We start from the raw sequence: 25,760 nt of genomic DNA, 5'->3' as shown, positions 1-25,760 counted from the left end.
CTATCTATCTATCTATCTATCTATATCTATATATCTATATCTATATATATATCTATATATCTATATATCTATATATCTATATATCTATATCTATATATATATATATATATATATATATATATATATATATATATATATATATATATATATATATATATATATATATATATATATATATATATATATATATATATATATATATATATATATATATATATATATATATATATATATATATATATATATATATATATATATATATATATATGGAGAACCTCCAACAAACCAGTCGAGAACCACAACAAGACTTAAAGGTCGAGACGACCTAACTGGACACTACATAATGCGAGAGGGCTATCAATACTTATGTGTACGTACATTCCGAAAGGCATATTGAATTTTAACCCCTTGAAATGACTTGAACCCTATCATGAGTACAACGGTTTCTAATTACACTTGGACTTAATTAGCTAGACTTAGCCAACTGTTGTGACGGTATGTAAACAACCAGTCGACAGTACAACTGGTGACTTCATTGAACCTGGTGTGCTGGTCAATTAGGGAGTTAATGAGTTTATTTATTTTTTACACGTCATTTTAAATCAACAAGTTTGTAGAACTGTTTCGACGCTCTGAAAGTAGTTTCTATCAGCGTCATAAAGTAGCTCCTATGAGGGCCCTAATGTACAGTTTTTATATGCCACTAAGGGCTAGTTTCTATCGGCAGTATAAAGCTCCTATAAGGGCCCTAATGTACAATTTCTATATGCCACTAAGGGATAGTTTCTATCGGCAGTATAAAGTAGCTCCTATAAGGGCCCTACGGTACAATTTATCTATGCCACCTAGCGATAGTTTCTCTCGGCAGTATAAAGCTCCTATAAGGGCCCTACGTTACAATTTCTCTATGCCACCTAGCGATAGTTTCTAACGGCAGTATAAAGCTCCTAGTGTACTGTTTCTATATGCCACCTAGCGATAGTTTCTATCGGCGCCATAAAGGTATTTTATATAGGCACCCTAACGGTATATTCTAAAGGCGCCATAAAGTAACTGATATAAATGTACTAACGGTTCTGTTACTATAGGCGCCCTAACGGTAGTTTGTATATACGCCCTAACCGAGGTTTCTATAGGAACCCTAATAGTACTTTCTATGTGTCTTAAATGTTATTTCTATATGCATATTTTACCTAAAGCTAGTTTCAATATTTTACAGGCGCCATAAAGGAATTTTCCATGGAGCCCTATTGAAATCTCTACAACTGCCATAAAGGTGCTGTTGTATTCTATAAAATATACATACAAGTATCTATAAACACACAATGAATGCTAATGAGTGGCGTCGCTACAATTAAACACACCACGATCAAATATCCTAACCCTAACTAACAAATAGATCCGGTAAATGCGCAACATCACTCACCTACCATTAAACGTTTAAAAAAAAAATCCCACCAGTTGTAATTTCTAATCAAACCAGCCTCAACATCCCTCACAAGCAGAGGCGTAGCGAAGGGGGGGGGGGGCGCCAAAATGGGTTGGAAAAACAAATTGAAAGTTTGAGGGGGGGGGGTGCAAATCGAAAGTTTGAGGGGGGTGCAAATCGAAAGTTTGAGGGTGGGGGGTGCAAATCGAAAGTTTGAGGGGGGGGGGTTGCAAATCGAAAGTTTGAGGGGGGGCGTTCAAATCGAAAGTTTGAGTGGGGGGGGGGGTGCAAATCGAAAGTCTGAGGGGGGGTGGGGGGTGCAAATCGAAAGTTTGTCCACGGGCGCCGGAAATGGTCGCTACGCCTCTGCTCACAAGAACCCTGTACATCTTTTATTGACGTGCATGTTATTAAACCCCTGGGCAATAACTCAACAGCGCTGTAGATACATTCCTCTATTATTGCATGTTTCCTTCCTTTCATATACGTCAGTTCCCAGTGAGCGGCGTCCTCTCAAGAAAAGTAATAACCATTCTACACGTCCTACCCAGGTAATCAAATCACCTGTCTGTTTACAGAAAAGTAATAACCATTCTACACGTCCAACCCAGGTAATCAAATCACCTGTCTGTTTTCATTAGGCCCTCACGCTTCAGTAGCCACGTTGATTTGTTTAGCCCACCTGTAGACGCGGTTGAATTCTATTTTCATTGTATCTGGCTATCTAAATATAACCGCGCTTAGTTTCGTTTTGAATGTATTACCGCGTTCTTAAGAACACGAATATACGCCACAAGGCATGAAGTATGCCCGAACTACTTCACTACTTAAATAGTGTAGGAGATTTATTAAGTACTTACGTACGACTTGTATAATTATAGAAACACTAGCCGTCCCGGCCAGGCCCTGCTCTGGCTTCTGTGAAAAACCCTTCTGTTAAAGACCATCACCTGTGTGTTTAGTAATCATCATAAACCCGGCATTGCCCACCCAAACCACAACCAACCAAAACCAAAACAACAAAACGCAAACATAACGCTAACACAATTACAAATACAAACGAAAACAAAAACTTACAACAAACCAACCACAACCACAACAAAAACGAACCAAATCAAAACGCAACCACTAACGCAAACCCAACCTAAACACAAAGAAAACACTAACGCGAATATAAACGCAAAGTGCTCACGGGGCTGAATCGCCTACTTCAACTTAATAAACGACTATAGTACCCCAACTTATTCATAGTCTTTTGCACTCACTTTAATGAAAGTAGGCGCGAAACCGAACACGGGAGGCCCGGGACCCCAAAAAGCACCCTGTCTGGGCGCCAGAGGACGCACCATGACGTCACCGCCTGATTGAACTTAGTAAACGCCTATAGTGCATAACTTATTTATAGTCTTTTGAACTCACGCGAACGTAGATACCATAGCGTACACCGGAAGGCCCGGGGCGCCAAATAGCACCCTGTCGGGGTGCCGGAGGACGCCCGGATTTGATTCACTTAAAGACTATAGTAACCAGAGTTTCTTCCAGGCATCTCTTCGGGGGGGCTTCGCCCCCCCGAAAAATTTTTACCGCCCCCCAGAACGATATGAAATTTACATAATTTATATAGAAAATATATACTTTTAACAGTGTCCGCCCCCCCCGAAGAAAGTTTACCGCCCCCCCGAAGATTTCAAGTGTCCCCCCGGAAAAAAAAGTCTGGAAGAAACACTGATAGTAACCTTTCTTACCCATAGTCTATCGCACTGTTTAAAACAAAATTATGCAGCATAGCGCTCACATGATAGCCCAGGGTGCCAAATCAAACCGTGCAGGGGCGCCGGCGGACGCGCCTGTTTCAATTTAGTGAACAAAAATGATAATACTCCAAGCTTATCCGTAAATGGAAAGAAATAAACGTATATGATTTGTAGGACCTGGCTTATTAAATGTTATTGATTTAAAAAAAAAATAATAATTATTGAACAGTATGTTCAGTGTATAGAATAAATAAAAGTCAGTGTTAAAAATACCTAACGACATTGCACTTAATCAATCCCCGCTAATTGTGTAATTATTTTTTTTTCTTAACACCAAAAACAAAGTAATAAAATGTTAATTCTCTCTTCTTAAGGATTTATTTTTCATTAAAGGGAAGTAACTTTGCAGTCAATACATTTCTGACACAATTTTAGAAATTTTATAAACGTCGATACACTTTTTAAAAATTTTATGTCGTGTTCATAATTGAAAATTATTCTTCTAAGTAAATAGAATGAAAATTGTTTTTAAAGACTTTCAATGGTAATTTTTCGACTCGTAAATTTAGACTTTGAGCACGATAAAAAATCTAACACTTAAATCCGTAGAACTGTCAACGACAAACTTTTTTGTTTTTTGCCACACGTTACAGAACTGAGCTTTATATATTAGATATTCTGAATTCGTGTCATACAAACACAGTTTTGAAGGTAGCCCGGAGAGTATGACGTCAAAATCTAAACACAAAATCTGCAAGGTGTGTATGTGGATAAGACCGTCGGATATGGTGCCCGAGGGTCGGTTCACAGACGTACCGAGTGTAGATAAGCCGCTCCCCCAAACCTCTCCCCTCGTCGTCGTCACGGTGTCACACGACTGGAGTTGGGAGATGTTTGATAACGTCTGTGATGGCTATCTCAGGTCTCAGGTTCGATTAAAACACGTTTTTTTAACAATAGATCAGTGTTGGGGTGAGAACACAATAGTCAACGGTTGTTTAACTTACACATTTTGTTAACAGAAATTTATATATATATATATATATATATATATATATATATATATATATATATATATATATATATATATATATATATATATATATATATATATATATATATATATATATATATATATATATATATACATTAAGCTTCCCGACACATAGAATACATCATAACATTTCCAACTTGCCAACAAGTCTATCATAAAAACGATCTACATCCAAATTACCGACACATCTAACATTAAGACATATCCAACTTACCGAAACTTCTGTGAAAACGACTAGTCCAAATATTGACTTGCCCAGCTGGTCGATATATCCGTGAAAAAGACACCCCATAAATGTCACTATACAAATCTTGAGACGGTACGGACCCAGTGACTATCGTGTGAGAACCGTCCCACAAGGCAGTCATTAAAACACCATATACAGCACATGAACACTTCTATCACCTAAATTTTATATCCCCCATGTAACCTAATCGATATAAAAAGACACCTCATATATGTCACTATACAAATCTTGAGAAGGTACAGACCCAGTAACTATCGTGTGAGAACCGTCCCACAAAGCAGTCATTAAAACACCATATACAACACATGAACACTTCTCTCTCCAAACTTTTATATCCCCCATGTAACCTAATCGATATAAAGGGCCAAAACTTCGTGACAAGGATAACAACCTTTATTGCAGCACGCTCTTTTTTTACTTACTGCATGTATCGTATTTTAGTTTATAAGTATATAAGTGAGCTACATGCGTAGAAATTATTGGTGTTTTTTTGTGTTTATGGACACCTCTAGGGGTGTTATTACCCCGGATTAAAGGCGTCACAAGTCGTGTGTGTTACATATAAATTAGTGGACTCTATAGTGGTGGCGTGGTATATTTTTAAAAAGCCCACCTGTAGGATCGATGTTTAGATAGGCTTCAGAATGTTTTTTTTAATTGTAAAACATGTTAGCTACATCTGTCGCGGCATGCTACACTTGCGTGACCTCCTACTCTCGTGTGACCTCATACTATTGTGTCACTCTGCTCTTGGGTCACCACTACTCGCGTTTCACCCTACCCATGTGCACCGTCCTACTTTTGTGTGACCCTAAATCTAGTGTGACCTACTACTGTGTGACCCTAACCTAATGTGACCCTAATCTAGTGTGACCCCCCCTAATCTAGTGTGACCCTAATCTAGTGTGACCTACTACTGTTTGACCCTAACCTAATGTGACCCTAATCTAGTGTGGCCCTAACCTAATGTGACCCTAACCTAATGTGACCCTAACCTAATGTGGCCCTAACCTAATGTGACCCTAATCTAGTGTGACCTACTACTGTGTGATCCTAACCTAATGTGATCCTAACCTAATGTGACCCTAATCTAATTTGACCCTAACCTAATGTGACTCTAATCTAGTGTTACCCTAATCTAGTGTGACCTACTACTGTGTGACCCTAACCTAATGTGACCCTAATCTAGTGTGACCTATTACTGTGTGACCCTAATCTAGTGTGACCTATTACTGTGTGACCCTAACCTAATGTGACCCTTACCTAATGTGACCCTAACCTAATGTGACCCTAATCTAGTGTGACCCTAACCTAATGTGACCCTAATCTAGTGTGACATTAAACTAATGTGACCCTAATCTAATGTGACCCTAATCTAGTGTTACCCTAATCTAGTGTGACCTACTACTGTGTGACCCTAACCTAATGTGACCTATTACTGTGTGACCCTAACCTAATGTGACCCTTACCTAATGTGACCCTAACCTAATGTGACCCTAATCTAGTGTGACATTAAACTAATGTGACCCTAATCTAATGTGACCCTAATCTAGTGTTACCCTAATCTAGTGTGACCTACTACTGTGTGACCCTAACCTAATGTGACCCTAACCTAATGCGACCCTAACCTAATGTGACCCTAACCTAATGTGACCCTAACCTAATGCGACCCTAACCTAATGTGACCCTAATCAAGTGTGACCTAACCTAATGTGACCTGCTACTGTGTGACCCTAATCTAGTGTGACCTACTACTGTGTGACCCTAACCTAATGCGACCCTAACCTAATGCGACCCTAATCTAGTGTGACCCTAATCTAGTGTGACCCTAACCTAATGTGACCTGCTACTGTGTGACCCTAATCTAGTGTGACCTGCTACTGTGTGACCCTAACCTAATGTGACCCTAATCTAATGTGACCCTAACCTAATGTGACCCTAATCTAGTGTGACCTACTACTGTGTGACCCTAACCTAATGTGACCCTAACCTAATGTGACCCTAATCTAGTGTTATCCGAATCTAGTGCGACCTACTACTGTGTCACCCTAACCTAATGTGACCCTAATCTAATGTGACCCTAATCTAATGTGACCCTAATCTAATGTGACCCTAACCTAATGTGACCCTAATCTGTGACCCTTACCTAATGTGACCCTAACCTAATGTGACCCTAATCTAGTGTGACCCTAACCTAATGTGACCCTAATCTAGTGTGACATTAAACTAATGTGACCCTAATCTAATGTGACCCTAATCTAGTGTTACCCTAATCTAGTGTGACCTACTACTGTGTGACCCTAACCTAATGTGACCTATTACTGTGTGACCCTAACCTAATGTGACCCTTACCTAATGTGACCCTAACCTAATGTGACCCTAATCTAGTTTGACCCTAACCTAATGTGACCCTAATCTAGTGTGACATTAAACTAATGTGACCCTAATCTAATGTGACCCTAATCTAGTGTTACCCTAATCTAGTGTGACCTACTACTGTGTGACCCTAACCTAATGTGACCCTAACCTAATGCGACCCTAACCTAATGTGACCCTAACCTAATGTGACCCTAACCTAATGCGACCCTAACCTAATGTGACCCTAATCAAGTGTGACCTAACCTAATGTGACCTGCTACTGTGTGACCCTAATCTAGTGTGACCTACTACTGTGTGACCCTAACCTAATGCGACCCTAACCTAATGCGACCCTAATCTAGTGTGACCCTAATCTAGTGTGACCCTAACCTAATGTGACCTGCTACTGTGTGACCCTAATCTAGTGTGACCTGCTACTGTGTGACCCTAACCTAATGTGACCCTAATCTAATGTGACCCTAACCTAATGTGACCCTAATCTAGTGTGACCTACTACTGTGTGACCCTAACCTAATGTGACCCTAACCTAATGTGACCCTAATCTAGTGTTATCCGAATCTAGTGCGACCTACTACTGTGTCACCCTAACCTAATGTGACCCTAATCTAATGTGACCCTAACCTAATGTGACCCTAATCTAATGTGACCCTAATCTAATGTGACCCTAACCTAATGTGACCCTAATCTAGTGTGACATACTCTTGAATGACCACTTACCCTGGTGTCACCCTACCCTGGTGTCACCCTACTCTAGTGTCACCCTACTCTAGTGTCACCCTGCCCTTGTGTCACCCTACCCTGGTGTCACCCTACCCTAGTGTCACCCTACTCTAGTGTTACCCTGCCCTTGTGTCACCCTACCCTGGTGTCACCCTACTTTTCTCCGTCTACACAAATCATTAGCTAGAACAAACACATTAAAATGTATGTTTTAAAACATATAAACATACACAATGTTACAGCCAAAAATAAAACACGCTGTAAACTTGATTAATTACCTTATTAACAAGGCAATAAAAATACAAGCGGTCAATAAAAACAACACCGGCCAAAATAAACCGAAGTCAATGAGTTTCAACTTACCACTTCTATCACCGATCACGAAAATAGCCGTGATACGATAAAAATACAAGCGGTCAATAAAAACAACACCGGCCAAAATAAACCGAAGCCAATGAGTTTCAACTTACCACTTCAGTCACCCAAACATGAAAATAGCCGTGATGATACTGGGCGTTACACGGGAGATTTCATCCTAAAACCTACACATGGATCATGGTCTGCCCCCACTACAACAAATCTAGCGCTACTGTCCGTGCTATCGAGGGACTAAGTGATGGGGGGGGGGGGGTGAACTGATATGGTCAATACCTAACCAGTACAACACGGTGTAATCAACATATGACTGTACAATACAGGCAACAAATCGTGCTGTACTCAAACACACATAAGGTATACACACATGTACATAACAAATAAATCCCTGCAAGACCACATATCAAGTGAATCATCCCCCATCCACCCCACCCCCACACGTACTGTGGTTTACATCTGGGTATTTCATCTAAAGCTGGCAATCATTTTTTTTTCGCACTGTTGTGTCACCAGCTGGGATGAGCAGTTGAGAACACACACACACACGCACACGCACACAAGCACACACACACACACGCACACACACACTCGCCTGTTACACCCCCGCCCCTCCCACCACCCTGGCGGTGAGATAGACGTACTTTACACTTTTACTAAACAGACAACTTCTGTCAGTCTACGTGGGATCACACCAACCCTATCCTTATTTGAATACACGTTTTTCAACCAATGTACACTCAAACGATTTAGTTTAAAAAATTACGTATTTATGTATCGTTTGTATTTGTATCGATACAATTAAAAGCTGTCATGTGTGTTTTTCTAAACTATAATATGGGAGGTAACTAAAGAAATTGATCCTCAAGAGAGGGGAGTTATGGGTCCTAGTTGTACACGGATAAAAGAAACTTGGATGAACATTTTTTCATACATACTAGATTCTAACAGTTTAAAATAGTCACTCTATTAGAGTGGAAAGGAATGCTGGGATATGTGATGTACCAAGGTCCATTAATGCCACAATAATGGAATTTTCTTAGAAAATGGGAGTGAACTAGCTGTTAGATAACTAGATAACACAATACAAATATGACTTGCAAACATGAACACTAACCTTAACATAGCCATAACCCTAACCTTAAACCATAACACTAAACCTGAGATTACAATCCTACTAGCAACCTTGACTATTGTTGGACATCTATAATACTGATACTCTAGAAGTGGCTAAGACAACATGAATGGGCTAGAAGTTGTTTTAACTATTTATAATATTGGGTTATTTATATAGAAAAAAAGTCACAGTGGTTTTGTTATACAGAGCAGAGACAAGCAGAGTCTCTAAGACCTGCATAGACAAGATACAGACCTTCATTTACAAATGTCTCAAACATTCTAAAATTGAGGTGGCAGGACAACGTGCCTAACATAGACCTATGGAGATTGATAAAGCAGGAGCCAATGACAGTGCAATTAAGAAGGAGGAAGTGGCGATGGGTGGGACACACACTGCAAAAGGCTCACTCAAACTTAACACGCCAGGCACTGGAGTGGAACCTCCAGGGAAGGTGAAGAGGGTGTCCAAGACAGACCTGGAGGTGGTCTTTTGAATTAACTGAGGACAGCAGGGAGGCTGCTAAATCAACAGCCGGGGACCTGACAAAATGAAAGGTAGTGGTAGAGGTCGATTGTTCCACACAGACTAAACAGGATTAAATAATATGGAAAGAGGTGGCATAGAGCTATAAAATTTATTTTTTATTCCAAAAATCAAATGATTTGTATAATAAATTATCCGTTGTTTGGCGAGGAGGAGCTTCCACATAAAGTTTTGACATTATGATTAGCTTCATCATGTCATGAGATTATCATTATATGATGAAGGAGAATGACAACATTTTTTTTTTCATGTTATACAAATGAAAATTAATAATTTACTGGTCCCAGTAGCCTTTAATTACTTATTTTTAAGAACTATTTAGTCTCAAGTTTGAAGCGGGGTTCAAGTCAGTGGAACGTCCCTGAGTCCACCCAGCTTTGATGGGTACCTAAGTCACGTTAGGGAAAGTAAAGACAGCTGGGCATAGTGTTTACCACACTATCCCTTCATATGCTGAGATCAAGAAACATATAAACTCTACTTCATCTGCCAATGGATCGCTAGGTCTAAAGTTTTAGACTAAAGAGGAGTTTTATTTTTTTTAAATACATCTCACATAGTCTAACACTAACAATAGGGTCTACTATAGAGTTCCAATGTTTAAGAATCTAAATATTAACAATTTTTTAATAGTAAAAAAGGAGTAAAAAATGACAGATTATTCTAGATTCTAGATTTAGATTTTTTTTTCTACTGACCTGAAAATGTCTAGACTAAAACTAAACTAAACGCATAGCCTACGTGTAAATTAACTATAGATCTATATAATCTATAATCTATATATAAACAGTTGTCACACTCTGGCTTTATAAATATTAATGTAGATCTATAGGCCTAAGTGAATAGCCTTCACTAACAATTTTACTCATTTTACAGTAGGCTTAATTTTAATTGATTGACACAGTAAGTGAATACTAACTTAGACTACTACTTAATAATAACTTCAATAAGACTTAGGATTAGGCCCTATCTTAACTAATAACTATCTACTAGATCTATAGTTAATTTTTAGTTATCAGTTATATACTTGATTACTTATACTCATACTCAGTATAATATACTGAACTTATAATCTAGTAGTTATAGAATATAGATCTAGATAGGGCCTAGAGCTTTTATTTTTTACTTTTAGTGCTACTTACCACAACCAGTCGACCCTACTACGTTACTTGACTTAGTCCAATTCTCAGACTGAAGTGATAGCTTGGGCTTTGATATGCTGGTAATATTGAATAAATGCTCTTCCTCGCGCACAGCTGCTGATGTTGACAAGGAAGCAGTGGGTATGTTACCCGCGTTATTGATAGATCTAGGTTCCGCAGTAGTTACACCCGACAAATTCAGCAGTACTTTATCTCCTACTCCAGAGTCACTAAGATCAAGGAGAGACTCATCACTATCTCCATCGCTTATATTTTCACATTTATTTTGTTTTGAATTTGATACATCTTTTTGATTTTTGTTTATTTTTCCGTGCACATCATTATCATATCCCTGGACCTGGTCTACTTTACTGATTTTGCTAACATCCATTTTGGCGACATGTCACGTGACAAAAGCTATTTTTACTTTTGATGCAAACGAAAACCAGAATCACCCAAGCTTGATTATTTATTTAATGTTTCAAAAGTTGAAAAGATCAACTGTTTATCTTTTTCTCTAACCAGAACAATGGACTGCTCTTTTCAAATTACTGTATTCACTAGATTCTACTATTTTAAGCTGTTATTTCAATAAATAGGCATACAATATTGTTCTAGGTCCACTGTTTACCGAAAGGAAGGTCGCAACGCACTCTATAAAGAAGTCAAAGGTTAAAGGTCCACTAGAACACTCTTCAGTTCTTACGTTCTTCTGCTATGTCATTGCACTTCAGTGGATGCGATTTTGTTACAGTTTGACATCTAGTCTAGATTCTAGATCCTCTAGTTCAAGATTTACACAAAGATTCTATATCAAGAAATCTAATCTACATGGTTTAGGCCTAGATCTAGATCTTAATTTTATTTATAATGTACAACTATAAAATAGAAGATTTACGATCAAAGGAGTTCCCACAACTGCAGAAAGGTAGAAGAGTGGATTTTTAAATTTTTAAAAATATGTTTACTTTTAGATTTAGAATTTAACTAGCCTAGAATACTAGAATCTAGATCTAGATTATAATTAGATCTAGAATATAGATCACATTACTACAATCTCACACTATGACTATTTACTAGATCTACCACTTTAAACTTTTAGATCTAGATTCTAGATCTAGAAGAATGCTTCTGAAATTATTTCAGGTGCTGTTTATGTTGATCATGCCGGTGCCACACTGTTCAGCAGTTCTCAGATTGAGGCAGTACAGAAAGATTTGCTGTCCACTTTATATGGCAACCCACACAGCCACAATGCTTCAAGCAAGTTGGCAACAGATACAATAGATCAGATTAGATACAGGTAAGATATTCATAAACATTAAACAACATATCTTTAGTCATGAATCATCATCTTTTCCTGCTCGTGCCCAAGACATATGGGGCAGATGAAGTAGAGTTCATCTGTTTCAGAGACCTCAGCATATAAAGGGATAATGTGGTCAGCACTATGCCCAGCTGTCTTTGCTTGGTTGACTCAGAGACATTCTCTTGACTTGAACCCGGATTTAAACTTGAGAATTTAATGTTAACAGTCGATCTCTCTACTGCTAGACCACACCGTCCCAATGGTCATGAATAGCAAGATTAAAGATGATTTTAAAAATTTAATAAATAATCATTAGTTCCTGGATGGGCACCTACAGTAGGTAACTAGATAATAGAAAGGGAGTTAATAATCAACTGCTATTTTGGATGCTGACAAGACAACTCGAACTTCCTCCAGTGGTAACCCATTATTCTTTAGTCATCATGTCAGTAATTTTATAGATTAGACTAGCTCTGCCTCTATGTTTAATAGATTAACTATATATATATATATATATATATATTTATATATTGTCCAACTTAGTCTTCTTCCAGGACCCATGAAATCCTAAACTATAAAAAATAAACAAGTGAAGTTGTAGCTAGGTTTTGGTTTTTGTAAAATTCCTACTAACATAAACTGTGCGTTATTTTTTCTATCAGATTTTAAAATTGCTTGTCTTAACTGCTTATGATTGTATATATTTATAAGGCTGCTGAAGTTTTTCAACACAAACCATGAGGAATACAGTCTTATTTTCACTTCAGGCTGCACTGCATCATTGAAACTAATTGCAGAGAGTTTTACTTTTAACAATGGTAAATATGGACTTAAATCATTCATTGTATTTTAAGAGCGTTATTCTATTTTACTAAAAAGTCAAGTATAATAACTTATATATAATAACTTATATAAGTTGCAATAATTTTTTAATTTAAATGTGATAAAATCTTGAGAAGTTAATGGAATCTTGTGTGATTATAATTACTCTTGAATAACAAACATATTGTTTTAATTTAGGAGCGTCTACAAGTGCTGAAAACTCTGGAGCTTTCTGCTACCTCGAAGACAGCCATACCTCTGTGCAGGGAATGAGAGAGGTAGTCGCCAACAGGTGTTCACAAGTAGTGTGTCTAGATGATCAGGAACTGATCACTGCTCTCAACAGTCCCACACCTGATCCAGTCTCACATAAACCACCACAGCTCGCCCATGACAAGTCTACTCCTGTTGATTCTGACAAATACCTAGCTACAAATCCACAATCCCTCGTTGCTTTTCCGGCCCAATCAAATTTTTCTGGCAAGAGATATCCACTAAGTTGGATAAAGCAAATACAGGAAAAGGGCATAACTCTACCTGGTAAAAGGTGGGTAACTCTTATTTCAAAAGAAAAGTTGTGTGAGCTATTTTGAATATTTTTCCAATTGCCTAATATTCAAGTTTAGTGTTAAAGTGAAGAACAGATTTCCAAAACTTATTAATGAAAAAAAAAAAGAATTCTATATTTGTATAATTTGAAACTTGTTAAATAATGTTTTGTACAACCAGTTTAAAAACATAATTGACACTTCAAAATGTTATAGAAGCAATTTCTCCTAATAAGTAAGGACATGCAAAACTTAAAACATACCTTAAATGTAAGCAAGATAAATGATGTGGCTAATACAACAACCTTGGAAATTTTAGTTTAGCCACAATCAAGAAATTATATATATATATGTATATATATATATATATATATATATATATATATATATATATATATATATATTACATTTTACATTTATTTTAATTTCCCTATATCTTGAAGTGTCTGCTTACCGTAGGTTATATTTTTACATCACGACAATGCTACCATGCTACCAACTCCTCAGTGAAGCTCACATATAACATGGCTTTATAATTCTATCAGCTCAACCAACACCGCAGTGAAGCTCACATATAACATGGCTTTATAATTCTATCAGCTCGGCAGCAGGTGAGAAGTGGTTTGTACTGCTGGACGCTGCCAGCCTGGTCAGTACCAGCAGGCTCAACTTAGGGGAAGTGCAGCCAGATTTTGTCACAGTTTCATTCTACAAAATTTTTGGCTACCCAACTGGTCTAGGTACTGTAACGTAGATTGTCTTTCTGCATGTCGCTAAAATATGTTAATGCTGCTAAGCTGCTGTCTTCATGACACACATACTTTATTTAGCATCAGCCCTTCCTCGCTTAAGGTGTGAATTTAGCCTATATAAGTAGTTGTTAAGAATCTATCAACAGGGCGGACATTGCTTGTATTACTAACCAGAATTGTTTAAGACACTCTTAGATAAATGACTTTTATTTCACTGTCTGGGACAAGAGAAAGTTACACAATATTACAGAAATTAACTGATGTTTACTATAGAAAAGAAATTGTCTATATCAACACATGCACTTATTACAATCTGATTATCGTGTCTTGTTTGTATTAAAGCTTTGAAACAGGCTGAAAGAGTGAAATTTTTCACATTTTTATATTAAGTTTTTATGCCCACACTTATTTTTATAATTACCCTATTTTTTATTCCATATTTAAAACTTCTAATAATTTCACTGTAACATTGTTTAGATTGATCTAATACCAAAGAATACTAAGTTTGTTTTGGTTTGATTAGACAGGCATTGAAACAATACATTTTTACATGCCAAACTTTATTGCCCTGGTCAGGTGCACTATTGGTTCACAAAAGAGCTTGGGGCACCCTGAGGAAATGTTACTTTGGTGGTGGAACTGTGGCGGTCAGCACAGCAAAGGAAAGATTTCACGTTTTCAGAGAGGCCTTACATGACAGGTGAGATGGTGGTGTTTTTTTTTTATATTGTTTTACTTAAGTGAATACATGTTGTGTTCTTTTCAAATATTGAAGTGCACATTTATCAATATGGCATTGCTAGTTTAAGTAAAATTTATGTATTGTAAATTTGTACAAAACCTTGCTTGAAAATATTTTGAGCAAAGTTTTTTTTTAATCTGTATCTTTTTATTCATAAATTTACAGATTAAAAAGGAAAAGAAAATATTACCTTTTCTGTTGAAAACATCTTTTTTAAATGCATATATTATTCTTTTTTTAAAAATAAATACTTTATAATTTATGATAAATAAATGTAAAATATTCCAGGTTTGAAGATGGAACAATACCTTTTTTGAGCATTATTAGCTTGCGACATGGCTTGGATACTGTACAAAAACTGGCTGGTCTGTTGTCATTCCTCATTGTTTAGCTAAACTTTAAAAGTTATTTATTTTTATTAAAAAAGTAACTAATTTAAAAAAAAAAGTTATTCTGATTATTGATATTAAATATTGTCCAACTTCTTATTAAATATATAAATAATATTCAAGTCATTTTATTGTAAAGTTAAGATATACTTTTTTCCTTTATTAACTTTGTTTCCTAGGTGGGATGGACAATGTTTCTGAGCATGTTTTTGCAGTCACCCAGTATTTCCATAGCAATCTTCAAAAGCTACATCACAACAATGGTCAACCTTTGGCCCAAATATATGGTGATCTAAGTTTTGACAGTCCTAAAGGTCAAGGTGGAATTGTCACCTTCAACCTTCTGAGAGCTGATGGGAAATTTATTGGTTTTGCAGAGGTAGGCATGGTCTCTATATTCTGAGTTACAAGACAGGCTTTGATGAAACAGAACTTAATGCTATTGTTAATGATAAATTCAGTATCTATTCTTGGTTTTAATTGTTTCTTAAATAAATAAAAACAGTACACTTCTGACATGACAAGGGACATAACTACATTGCAGCCACTGACATATCTAAGAAAAGATTTGTATTAATCAAGTTGGTGATGGTGCTTGACAAGTTAAAATTTTGACAAATAAAAGCATCACTTCCTTTACAAGACTATATTACCCTTGCAGTTACTGACTAAACAAAGATTTAGACTATAGTAAGTAAGTAGAAAGTTCCCTTTCAAACTTGATGGTCTCTGGGGCAAGTGAAGTAGAGTTCACCTGTTTCTGTGACCTTGGTATATGAAGAGATAGTGTGGTCAGTACTATTAGTACTATGCCCAAAACGGGGTGGACTCCGTGATGTACTATTGACTTGAACACAGATTCAAACTCAGAACTTTAGGGTTAGAAGCCTACTGCAAGGCCCTCCCCCCATTTAAAGTATAACTAGTCATCTAACTATCACAACTCTTTTTGTCAAACTCTTCCCCAATCCCTATACATTTTCTTCTGTTTTAATGGTTTCTAACACCCTAATTAAATTATAATAAAATAAACTATGGTTAACTGTTACAAAATGAAATTGTTCGAGATATTTTCACTGTTCCACTTTTATATTACAATCGAAACACCCAGGATTAAATATGTAACCAAAATAAGATTGTAAAACACAGCTACATTCCATATCTTTGATACAGTTTTTTTCCTGCCATTAGGTGGATAAATTTGTTCCCCTATCATTAGGTGGATAAATTTGTTTCCCCTGCCATTAGGTGGATAAATTTGTTTCCCTGCCATTAGGTGGATAAATTTGTTTCCCTGCCATTAGGTGGATAAATTTGTTTCCCTGTCATTAGGTGGATAAATTTGTTTCACCCATTAGGTGGATAAATTTGTTTCACCCATTAGGTGGATAAATTTGTTTCCCTGCCATTAGGTGGATAAATTTGTTTCCCTGTCATTAGGTGGATAAATTTGTTTCCCTGTCATTAGGTGGATAAATTTGTTTCACCCATTAGGTGGATAAATTTGTTTCACCCATTAGGTGGATAAATTTGTTTCCCTGTCATTAGGTGGATAAATTTGTTTCCCTGTCATTAGGTGGATAAATTTGTTTCACCCATTAGGTGGATAAATTTGTTTCACCCATTAGGTGGATAAATTTGTTTCCCTATCATTAGGTAGATAAATTTGTTTCCCTGTCATTAGGTGGATAAGTTTGCCCAGCTCCATGATGTCCATCTGCGTACTGGATGTTTCTGTAACATTGGTGCCTGCCAGAAACACCTGAACTTATCCGCTCAACTCATCAAAGACAACTTTGCAGTGAGTACTTTAGTTACCTTGATGTTTTTTCTGTTTTAATAATTTAATCCAGCACACACAATTTTTAATTTTCTTTGCCTTATGATTGATGTTTGTATTATTCTGGAGTGATTTTAACATTCTACTCATTATCTCCTAAAAATTTAAACTAAATGCTAATCTTTCACTGATATTAAACCAATGTTCGTTTTTAGAAGTTGGGCTATTCCTAATTTTTACTCTAAGTTAATTTAGCTACTATTCATTTGTAAATGCTATGCACAATTAAAGGACTTTAATCCCATTACTTCACAGGATAATTTTATAGATCACATATCTAGTGTCTTGTGTGTTTCCTTATCTTTAAATACTGTAATGTTAAGCTGTAGGACCCTATGTTTATAAAATTTGTATGAAACCTTTAATTATCACAATATAATAGCAAGGCAGGTCATGCCTTCTTGTGTTATTCCTTATGTTTTGTAAGAGCTATATTTTTATAAAAATTTTATACAAACTTCAAATACCACAATATAATAGAACCTTTAAACTTTCACCAAGGCATGTCATGCGTTGTGTTGTTCCTTACTCTTAGTAAGAGCTGTATGTTTATAAAACTTGTATACAAACTTTAAATACCACAATATAATACAATCTTTAAACCTCCACCAAGGCAGGTCAAGTCTTCTTGTGTTGTTCCTTACCTTTAGAGCTGTATGTTTATAAAAAATGTATACAAACTTTAAATACCACAATATAATACAATCTTTAAACCTCCACCAAGGCAGGTCATGTCTTCTTGTGTTGTTCCTTATCTTTAGTAAGAGCTGTATGTTTATAAAACATGTATACAAACTTTAAATACCACAATATAATACAATCTTTAAACCTCCACCAAGGCAGGTCTTGCCTTTTTGTATTGTTCCTTACCTTTAGATCTATATGTTTATAAAACTTGTATACAAACTTGAAATACCACAATATAATACAATCTTTAAACTTTCACCAAGGCAGGTCTTGCCTTTTTGTATTGTTCCTTACCTTTAGATCTATATGTTTATAAAACTTGTATACAAACTTGAAATACCACAATATAATACAATCTTTAAACTTTCACCAAGGCAGGTCACGTCTGTGGAGACAACATGGACTTGATCAATGGACGACCAACTGGGGCGGTCAGAATCTCATTTGGGTACATGTCCACCATCTCAGACGCCCGCGTATGCCTGCGCTTTATTGCTGACAGTTTCCTAGAGAACCCCACCCCAATCCCACAATTCCCTGACCCTGTGTGGTACAGGAAAAATGAAACAGCTGATGTTGGTCTGAATGAATCCCAACATTCCACCAAAATAATCAAAGATGAAAGTAAGTCATGCTTTGTTAAATTTGATTGAATACATTTTGTTTTTAAATTCAAGGACTAGTTTTACTATTAATTTTCCTATTCCATATAAATTAAATTACTAGTACTAGAATACATCACTTGTGTTTTGAGATCATGAACAAATGAACCCAGAAATTGTATATCCACTTAAATTAATGCCTAATTCTTGTCGAAAATTGTTTCTCTTTTTAAACTTGATCCCTTTTAACGCTTTTAAATCAATTCAAAATTAACTTTTTCATAATGAAGTTTTCTTCCACATTTATTTTAAGCAATTTGATTTTCCCAATTGTTAATTAACTGAAACTCTTAGTTTAAATACATGACTTGATTTTCCAGAAATTCATGCAGAAAAAAGTTTCCACAATCAAGAGGAGACAACTGCAGCCAGTGTATCAAAATCTTGCAATGAAAAAGTCAGAAAACTCACTGATATATTTCTGTATCCAGTCAAGTCATGTGGGGCATTTAGAGTTAGTACAGTCTATTTTTAGCCTTTTTTTTCATTACATTAATATGATATTTTGTATTAAAAAACAGTTTTGTTGTGACAAATTTCTAAATGACATTTTTGACAGGTGAGTGATTGGGAAATGGGAAGCAAAGGACTTCTGTATGACAGAGAGTGGGTGTTGGTCAGTGACACTGGAGTGACCATTGGTCAGAAGAGAGAGCCAAGGATTTGTCTATTGAAGCCTTATATAGATTTAGACAGCAGGAAACTTATTTTGTCTTTCCCAGGTAGTTTTCATTTTAACCTTGCAACCATTGTTATCTCATGTTTGTACAATTAAACCATAGGTGGATGGTGTGGTCAAACGGTTCAGCATTTGACTGCTAACCAGTAAGTCTCTAGTTTGGATCCTATTCTAGAGTTCATAGGATGTCCCTGTGTCCACCCAGCTCTGATGGGTTCCAAACTCACATTAGGGAAAATAAAGGCTGCTTGGCATAGAGCTGATAGCATTATCCCTTCATATGCCATGATCACTAAAACAGATAAACTCAACTCCACCTTTCCCATGAACCCGTAAGGTTTTTAAAGTACTTTGCTTACTTTTTACATTTAAAAAAATGGGTTGCATAATACTTTCATTTAAATTAGTGTTTACAAGGACACTGCTACATCTCCACTGTTTTGAGGATTCTGTTGTTTATTCTCTAATAACCTGTGCCCTTTATCTGTGTTTAACAATTTGTCTTATTTCATTATCAAATCATGTTAATTTCAAGTCTCTTCTTGAAAATGCAAATTTTCTTGCCAATCTTTAAAAAAGCTGTTAATTGATGTTATTGCTTTCAATAAAAAAAACTTGAGACACATTTTCTAAAAAACTGATGTAGTTTAATTATTCTTTAAAATGTTATTTTTTTTTATTATAGAACTTGTCTTGTTATAAGACATTTTTTTTTGTACCCTAGATGCGTCACCATTTGAACTGCCTCTAGACCAAGAAGAAGATTTTGATGCTATGGCTAGTCTGTGTACCAACAAAGTGTGTGGGGACAGGTCAGGAAAATCTTTGTCATCACTTCTATATTGCTAACTTTCAAGGAAAACTATTAACATAATACAAAATACTTGTTTCATGCTGATTAAAACATATTTTGGTATTTAGAATAACCATAAGTGCTTTTTTCATTGTTTAGGGTGAACACATATGACTGTGGAGATGCTGTTTCTGATTGGTTGAGTGACATCTTCCAGATGCCTGGTGTCAGGTTGTTGAGACAGCAAAGTGACGACACGAGAAAAAGTAACTTAAAGGACAACACAGTCACTGAGGGTCAGCTGGTTTTCTAATTAGGCTAATTAATCAATTTTGCATGCTAATTTCACATTTAACACAAAATTACTTCCATTTAGTTATAATTATAATTTAAATGTTACTATTTGAATAATAAGCCTACAATTTACATGAGCTATTAGATGTTAGTATCAGAAATTGTTACTTTTTAAATTTAATTTCATCTTATAAACTACATAAGATTGACTATGTTGACTTTGAATGAGCAGAGTTCTCCCTCTTTAAACGTCTATTTCAACTCACTTCATTTAACAATATCTTTGGGCCCCTAGCTACTACAGATAAATTTTCTTTTCAAGATCCAGACAAACCAAAGTTGTCCATGGCAAATGAATCTCAGCTGTTGCTTCTAAGTAGGGTTAGTGTTAGAGAGCTGCAGAAGAAGATGGTGGAGATTGTAGATGTGGATGATGCTCAGGACACTAAAATGCCCACAGCTCCTGCAGATATTTGTAAGTTTCTACGGCAGTATAAGTATTTATGTATACATATATATATATATATATATATATATATATATATATATATATATATATATATATATATATATATATATATTATATTTATATGTTCATGTTGTTTTCTTTAATATTTACACAATTATTGTTGATATGTACACTGACCCACTTAGATTAAAGTTGATGGGATCTCTGGCTGGAGATTACCTGGGGCTATTTGAGATCATTTTGAGCCTCTTGCTGAGGATTATCTGGGTCCTTCATTGAAGATATTCTGGGCCCCATACTGTTGATTAGCTGGGCCCCTTATTGGCGATCATCTAGGAGATAATTTGGGCCCTTTGCTGGAGATTATCTGGGGCCCTGTGGCTAATTAATCACTACGAGCCGACCCGCGGCGTATCATACGCCACCATTTAGTTGTTTTATTTTCTACTTTTCAGTAATTCATAATTTGTGAATACGACAGTACCAATGCTGCCACTTAATATATTTGCTTTAAAACACTATCAGTAGCTCTTGAAGGACGATACCCCCCCCTCCTTTCCCCAACCCCTACCCCACCCCCGTGAAAACAGCCTCCTCTTAGTTACCTCCCCTAAGTTTAAAATCGTTTCAAACTAAATTATCTGCCCCTAGTAACTGTCACTAAAACCCGGCTCTAGACTGTAAACATTTAGCGTGAACCAAAGCTCACCAGACCATGTAGGGGTGGGGTGGTAGGGAGCGCGCTTACAGCTTGTTTTTTAGCATCTCCCAGAAGAGAATTATATATATAGATAACCCACAATTTTTGGCATCTACAATTTTTGGGGAGCTAGTCAGCCTCCTCATCAATCTACCACTTCACCAGCTCCTAATACTAGCATTTCAAAATGCTCAGAGTTCATAAACCTACTCACCTGAAATTATATGTTGACTAGTTAATCAAGCTGGTTATGATTTTAAATCTGTGTGTGAATTATAGTTCTGCTCATATAGACCCTATAGGTATAATCTATTTGGACTAAATTTCATTGTGTGGTTACCTTTACCTTGATCATAATCTTTGATTAAGATATTCGATATATAATCCATTCAGCTGAGGACAACTTGGTTTGGCGTTTCCGTGGTAACTTAGTGTTTGATGGTGGCAAAGAGTTTGAGGAGGAAAATTGGGCATCAATTTCTCTTGGTGGGAACACAATTGTGGTGAGTTAACAGATGGTACATACATTTTCTTGCTGTACAAAAACAGCAACATACATTTTCCTGCTGTACAAATAAAATACACACATAGTTGACACATAGTTGAATAACAGAAAAAGGGAACGTTCTTGATTGTTTACTGAAGACATTAGGACTAAGACCTTGAAGGTTTACAAAACAAGGGTAGTTCACTCTCAAAGTAAGAAGTAAGCTCACTCTCTGTTAGAAAAGAAGATACTAGAGCTTGCATCTAGTTAGTTCATTAGCTGTTTCTTAACAAATGTATGTACTCTGGTATTTAGATAATAACATAAAAATGTATGTACTGTCGTTAATTTAGAATGTAGATTACATTTTTGAAAAATTGCCCCTTCAAGTTCATTTTAAGAAAATACGAGCACTGCTAAGTGTTATAAATTTACCCATAGGTCTATGTTAGGTAAAGAAATAAAATGATACAATGTTATTTATTAAGTGTCAAGGGGCGTGCTCCAGGTGTCAGATGATTTGCATGGATCAGGAAACTGGACAGAAGAGTCGAGAGCCTTTGCGGACATTGGGTGTATGGAGGGGGAAGAAGGTATAATAATCACCTGTTGAATTTTTTACTCAGTCTCTTTTTAGAAATTTGGGCAGATAAACCCAGTATGCCCAAACTGTGAATTATTTTAAGAATCTAAAAAAAAAATTGTTTCTTTGTCCATGATAATGATTAAAAAACATTCTGATGACCTTTATTCTTCTTGTTTTGTTTCATGCTATTGAAAACATTTGACTTAATTTTCACACATGTAAAATGTATTGTCTTACACTCTAACACCTAACAATCTTTAAATGTTTATTTTTACAGGTACCTTTTGGTGTTCATGCAAGAATGCTGCCATCAAGTGATGGGGCCAGGCAATTTCTTCATGTTGGGGATATCATTAGTGTTCTTGATTAAGATATCATAAACAATTAAATTATTTTTTTGCTAATATTATAGAGAAATATAGAAAAACAAGTGTTCTTTGAAATCCTATGCATATACCTTTTTGATATATCAATAATTATATTTTATTTATGTTTAAAAAAAATTATTGATGTGATAAAAGATTAATCTGAACAAATGTTTTCCAGATTAAGCAGAGATTGTTTATACACCGGTTTATATTTATACCTATTTCTTATTTAATGTACCTTTTACCATAATTTAATTTTACACATTAAAATTAATTATTCAGATTGATCTCTCCCTAAAAATTCATCACTTTCAGTAAAAAAACTTAATCTATCAATTATAATTGTATTGAATCAGTTTTTTAATGAGAGAATATTAATTGCATTTTTGTTGTTCATTATAAAATTTGATAAAATTTTAACAAATTAATTAGTCTGTTACTCTTTTGTGCTAAAATAATCTATTATTTTTATATATTCTATTTTGTTTTAAAGTTTATATGTTTATACCTTTTAAATAAGTATTTTTGTTACATTATAGTTTGTAGACTTTAATTAGAATTACTTGTCATTGTTACTGTAGTTCTTTATATTAGCCAGTAAATTACAATTTACTTGTATAATTAATTTTTATATTTACTAAAAAGCACAAATTCATAATAAATAATATTAAATCAAAACAAAAAGTGCTGTTTAAATCAAAAATTTGGATGTTTCTTTCTTTCTTCAAATATATGTAACATATAAGCTAAGAATTTGTGTGGCCACTTTATGATGTATGGGGAGGGTGGGTGCATGAAAAGGAGGAGGTGGGAGGAAGGTAAAATTTTGAACAAAATCAGATTTTTTTTAAAAAATCGAGTAGCGTAACTAAACACTGTAGGCAGAGAGAGAGAGAGAGAGAGATATTTCCATCATGGGACACAGTTAAAAATTGTGCAAGAATGTCATTTTAATCACGTGGGGGGGGGGGGTCTCACCTGTTGACACTAAGTCGAAAAATAGTAAAAAAAAATACTTTCTAAATGTTTTATCCACGGGAGTGGTGACACCAAAATGAAAATACAAAAATTGTTGGAAGGGGTGAAGTGACAACCTAATTTATCTCATCGGATGTTGCCTCACCTAGTAACGCCCCTGACTTCGATCAGCGGCGTAGCTAGGTCGGGTGTCACCTGGTGCGGCACCTCATGGTGTCAGCCCCCCCCCCCCCCTTTTTTTGTGTCTGTAATTTTAAAGTTGGTGTCAACCCCCCCCCCTCGTAATACCTTTAAAGTGTTAACATTTAATTATAATGATGTTTATTTATAGTCAGTTGTTAGTACAGCTGGATGTAGCATCGTTTTTTCTATAGTAAGCATGCTTTGGTCATGGTGTTACCCCTCCCCCACCCCCTCCTTTGTCTGGATCGTCATTATGTACTTAAAATACTCTTTAACAATTCATTGAACTGGCAAAATTTTTATTTTATATATCTAGCAATTATTTTGTCTAGGTGTCACCCCCCCCCTAAATGGTGTCACCCGGTGCGGTCCGCGACGCCTCTGACTTCGATCCATATTATTTATGGAAGATTTCTCCCCCATCCCACGTACATTTTTTTAGCAATAGACACATTGCGCAAATAAATGTTTGATTACAATTTCTTTAGGCTTAATCGATAGGGCTATGTGTCGATTTTAATAAGATGAACGTGGAATTGATTTAATGATTTCCATCGATTGTGTGCCGATAACATTGACCCGTTTCGCAATAATCGGAGGCCTGATTCAAAATCAAATAGTACTTGGCCCACTGCTATCTTCTATATATATAATTCTCTTCTTCGAGCCGTTAGAAAACAAGCTGCAAACGCTCTCCCTACCTCCCCACCCCTACATGGTATTAGTGAGCTGTGTTCACTCTAAATGTTTACAAGCAGAGCCAACGATTTTAAACGTAGGGGGGGGGGAGGAGGGGGGGAGGGAAGGAAGGGAAGGAAGGGGGGGGGGTTATGGTCCTTAACGAGCTACTTATAGTGTTTTAAAGAAATATTTTCAGTGTCAGCGTTGGTACTGTCGAATTCACAAATTATGAATTATTGAAAATTAGAAACAACTAAATAGCGGCGTATGTTATGCCGCGGGCCGGCTCGTTTTTAATAATCTGACAACTTCCGGTTACCTGATGGGCCGATAGCACTACTTGCTTGCACCATTTCCACATCCGCTAGATTGGTCTGACCAACCATGGGCACTGAAAATGAAATTTACTGATAACCTTTATAACTTTAAAAATAACCTCGGTGGTTAAATTACGTTTTTGTAGGGTAGCAGCTGATTTATTTAATCTAGTAATGTAATGAGCGCCAGTGGCGTCACTATCTCGGGCGTCACTCGGTGCTGTAATCTAGGGTGCTCCCCCCCCCCCCCCAACAGACACACTTTAGAGTTTAGGGCACTTTAGGCATCGATGCAGGCCCGCCAAAAACTAAAACTATGCATGGGTAATCAAATATAATGGTGTTATCCTCCTCCGCACACACCCAAAAGGTGTCATCAGGTGTCTAATACGTATATAACTTATACACGTTATTTTTAAAGTGGACTTTCTCAGTAAAATTTCGTGCTTTTAGTATTCAGTTTTGGTGTTACCCCCTTGGATGTGTTCACCCGGTGTGGTCTGCACTCTGTACCCTCTAACATGTAACGCTTCTTATATGGGAAAGGGGCGTGCCGAAATTGTCCTTATTTACATATAGTGTGTGCACGATACTTAAAATGAAACGGATAGCTACCATTTTACCATTTTATTTCTTTAACACCGTATGATGCATCACCAAAATTTCTTTCAGGCATCTACGGGGAGGCGGGGGGGGGGGGGGAATAAAGAGATG

General features: G+C 36.2%; 2 protein-coding genes across 2 annotated transcripts in view; one reads left to right on the top strand and one right to left on the bottom strand.

The window, feature by feature from the left end:
* Window positions 1-11,237, bottom strand: part of LOC131958238 (uncharacterized) — a 38,087-nt gene extending 26,850 nt beyond the window's left edge. The window contains exon 1 of the mRNA XM_059323140.1: window positions 10,761-11,237. Within this exon, the coding sequence (XP_059179123.1) occupies window positions 10,761-11,151 (391 nt within the window). The 5' untranslated portion in view covers window positions 11,152-11,237. The remainder of the gene's footprint in view (window positions 1-10,760) is intronic.
* Window positions 11,238-11,299: 62 nt separating this feature from the next.
* On the top strand, window positions 11,300-23,357 carry LOC131958234 (molybdenum cofactor sulfurase). Its single transcript, XM_059323133.1, has 18 exons — window positions 11,300-11,688; window positions 11,907-12,063; window positions 12,781-12,887; window positions 13,090-13,438; window positions 14,040-14,179; window positions 14,768-14,891; window positions 15,222-15,298; window positions 15,502-15,701; window positions 17,007-17,123; window positions 18,224-18,473; window positions 18,832-18,965; window positions 19,071-19,233; window positions 19,915-20,002; window positions 20,143-20,279; window positions 20,600-20,752; window positions 21,840-21,949; window positions 22,422-22,526; window positions 22,797-23,357. The coding sequence occupies exons 1-18, from the start codon at window positions 11,631-11,633 to the stop codon at window positions 22,887-22,889; spliced, it is 2,562 nt and encodes an 853-aa protein (XP_059179116.1). The 5' UTR covers window positions 11,300-11,630; the 3' UTR covers window positions 22,890-23,357.
* The last annotated feature ends 2,403 nt before the right edge of the window (window positions 23,358-25,760 follow it).

The sequence above is a fragment of the Physella acuta genome, unplaced genomic scaffold, assembly GCF_028476545.2.
Source record: "Physella acuta isolate Inbredline_101_S28 unplaced genomic scaffold, ASM2847654v3 ptg001304l, whole genome shotgun sequence".
Classification (NCBI taxonomy): Eukaryota; Metazoa; Mollusca; class Gastropoda; family Physidae; genus Physella; species Physella acuta.
The sequence above is the reverse complement of the archived record's forward strand: the minus strand, read 5'-3'. Positions and strand labels throughout refer to the sequence as shown.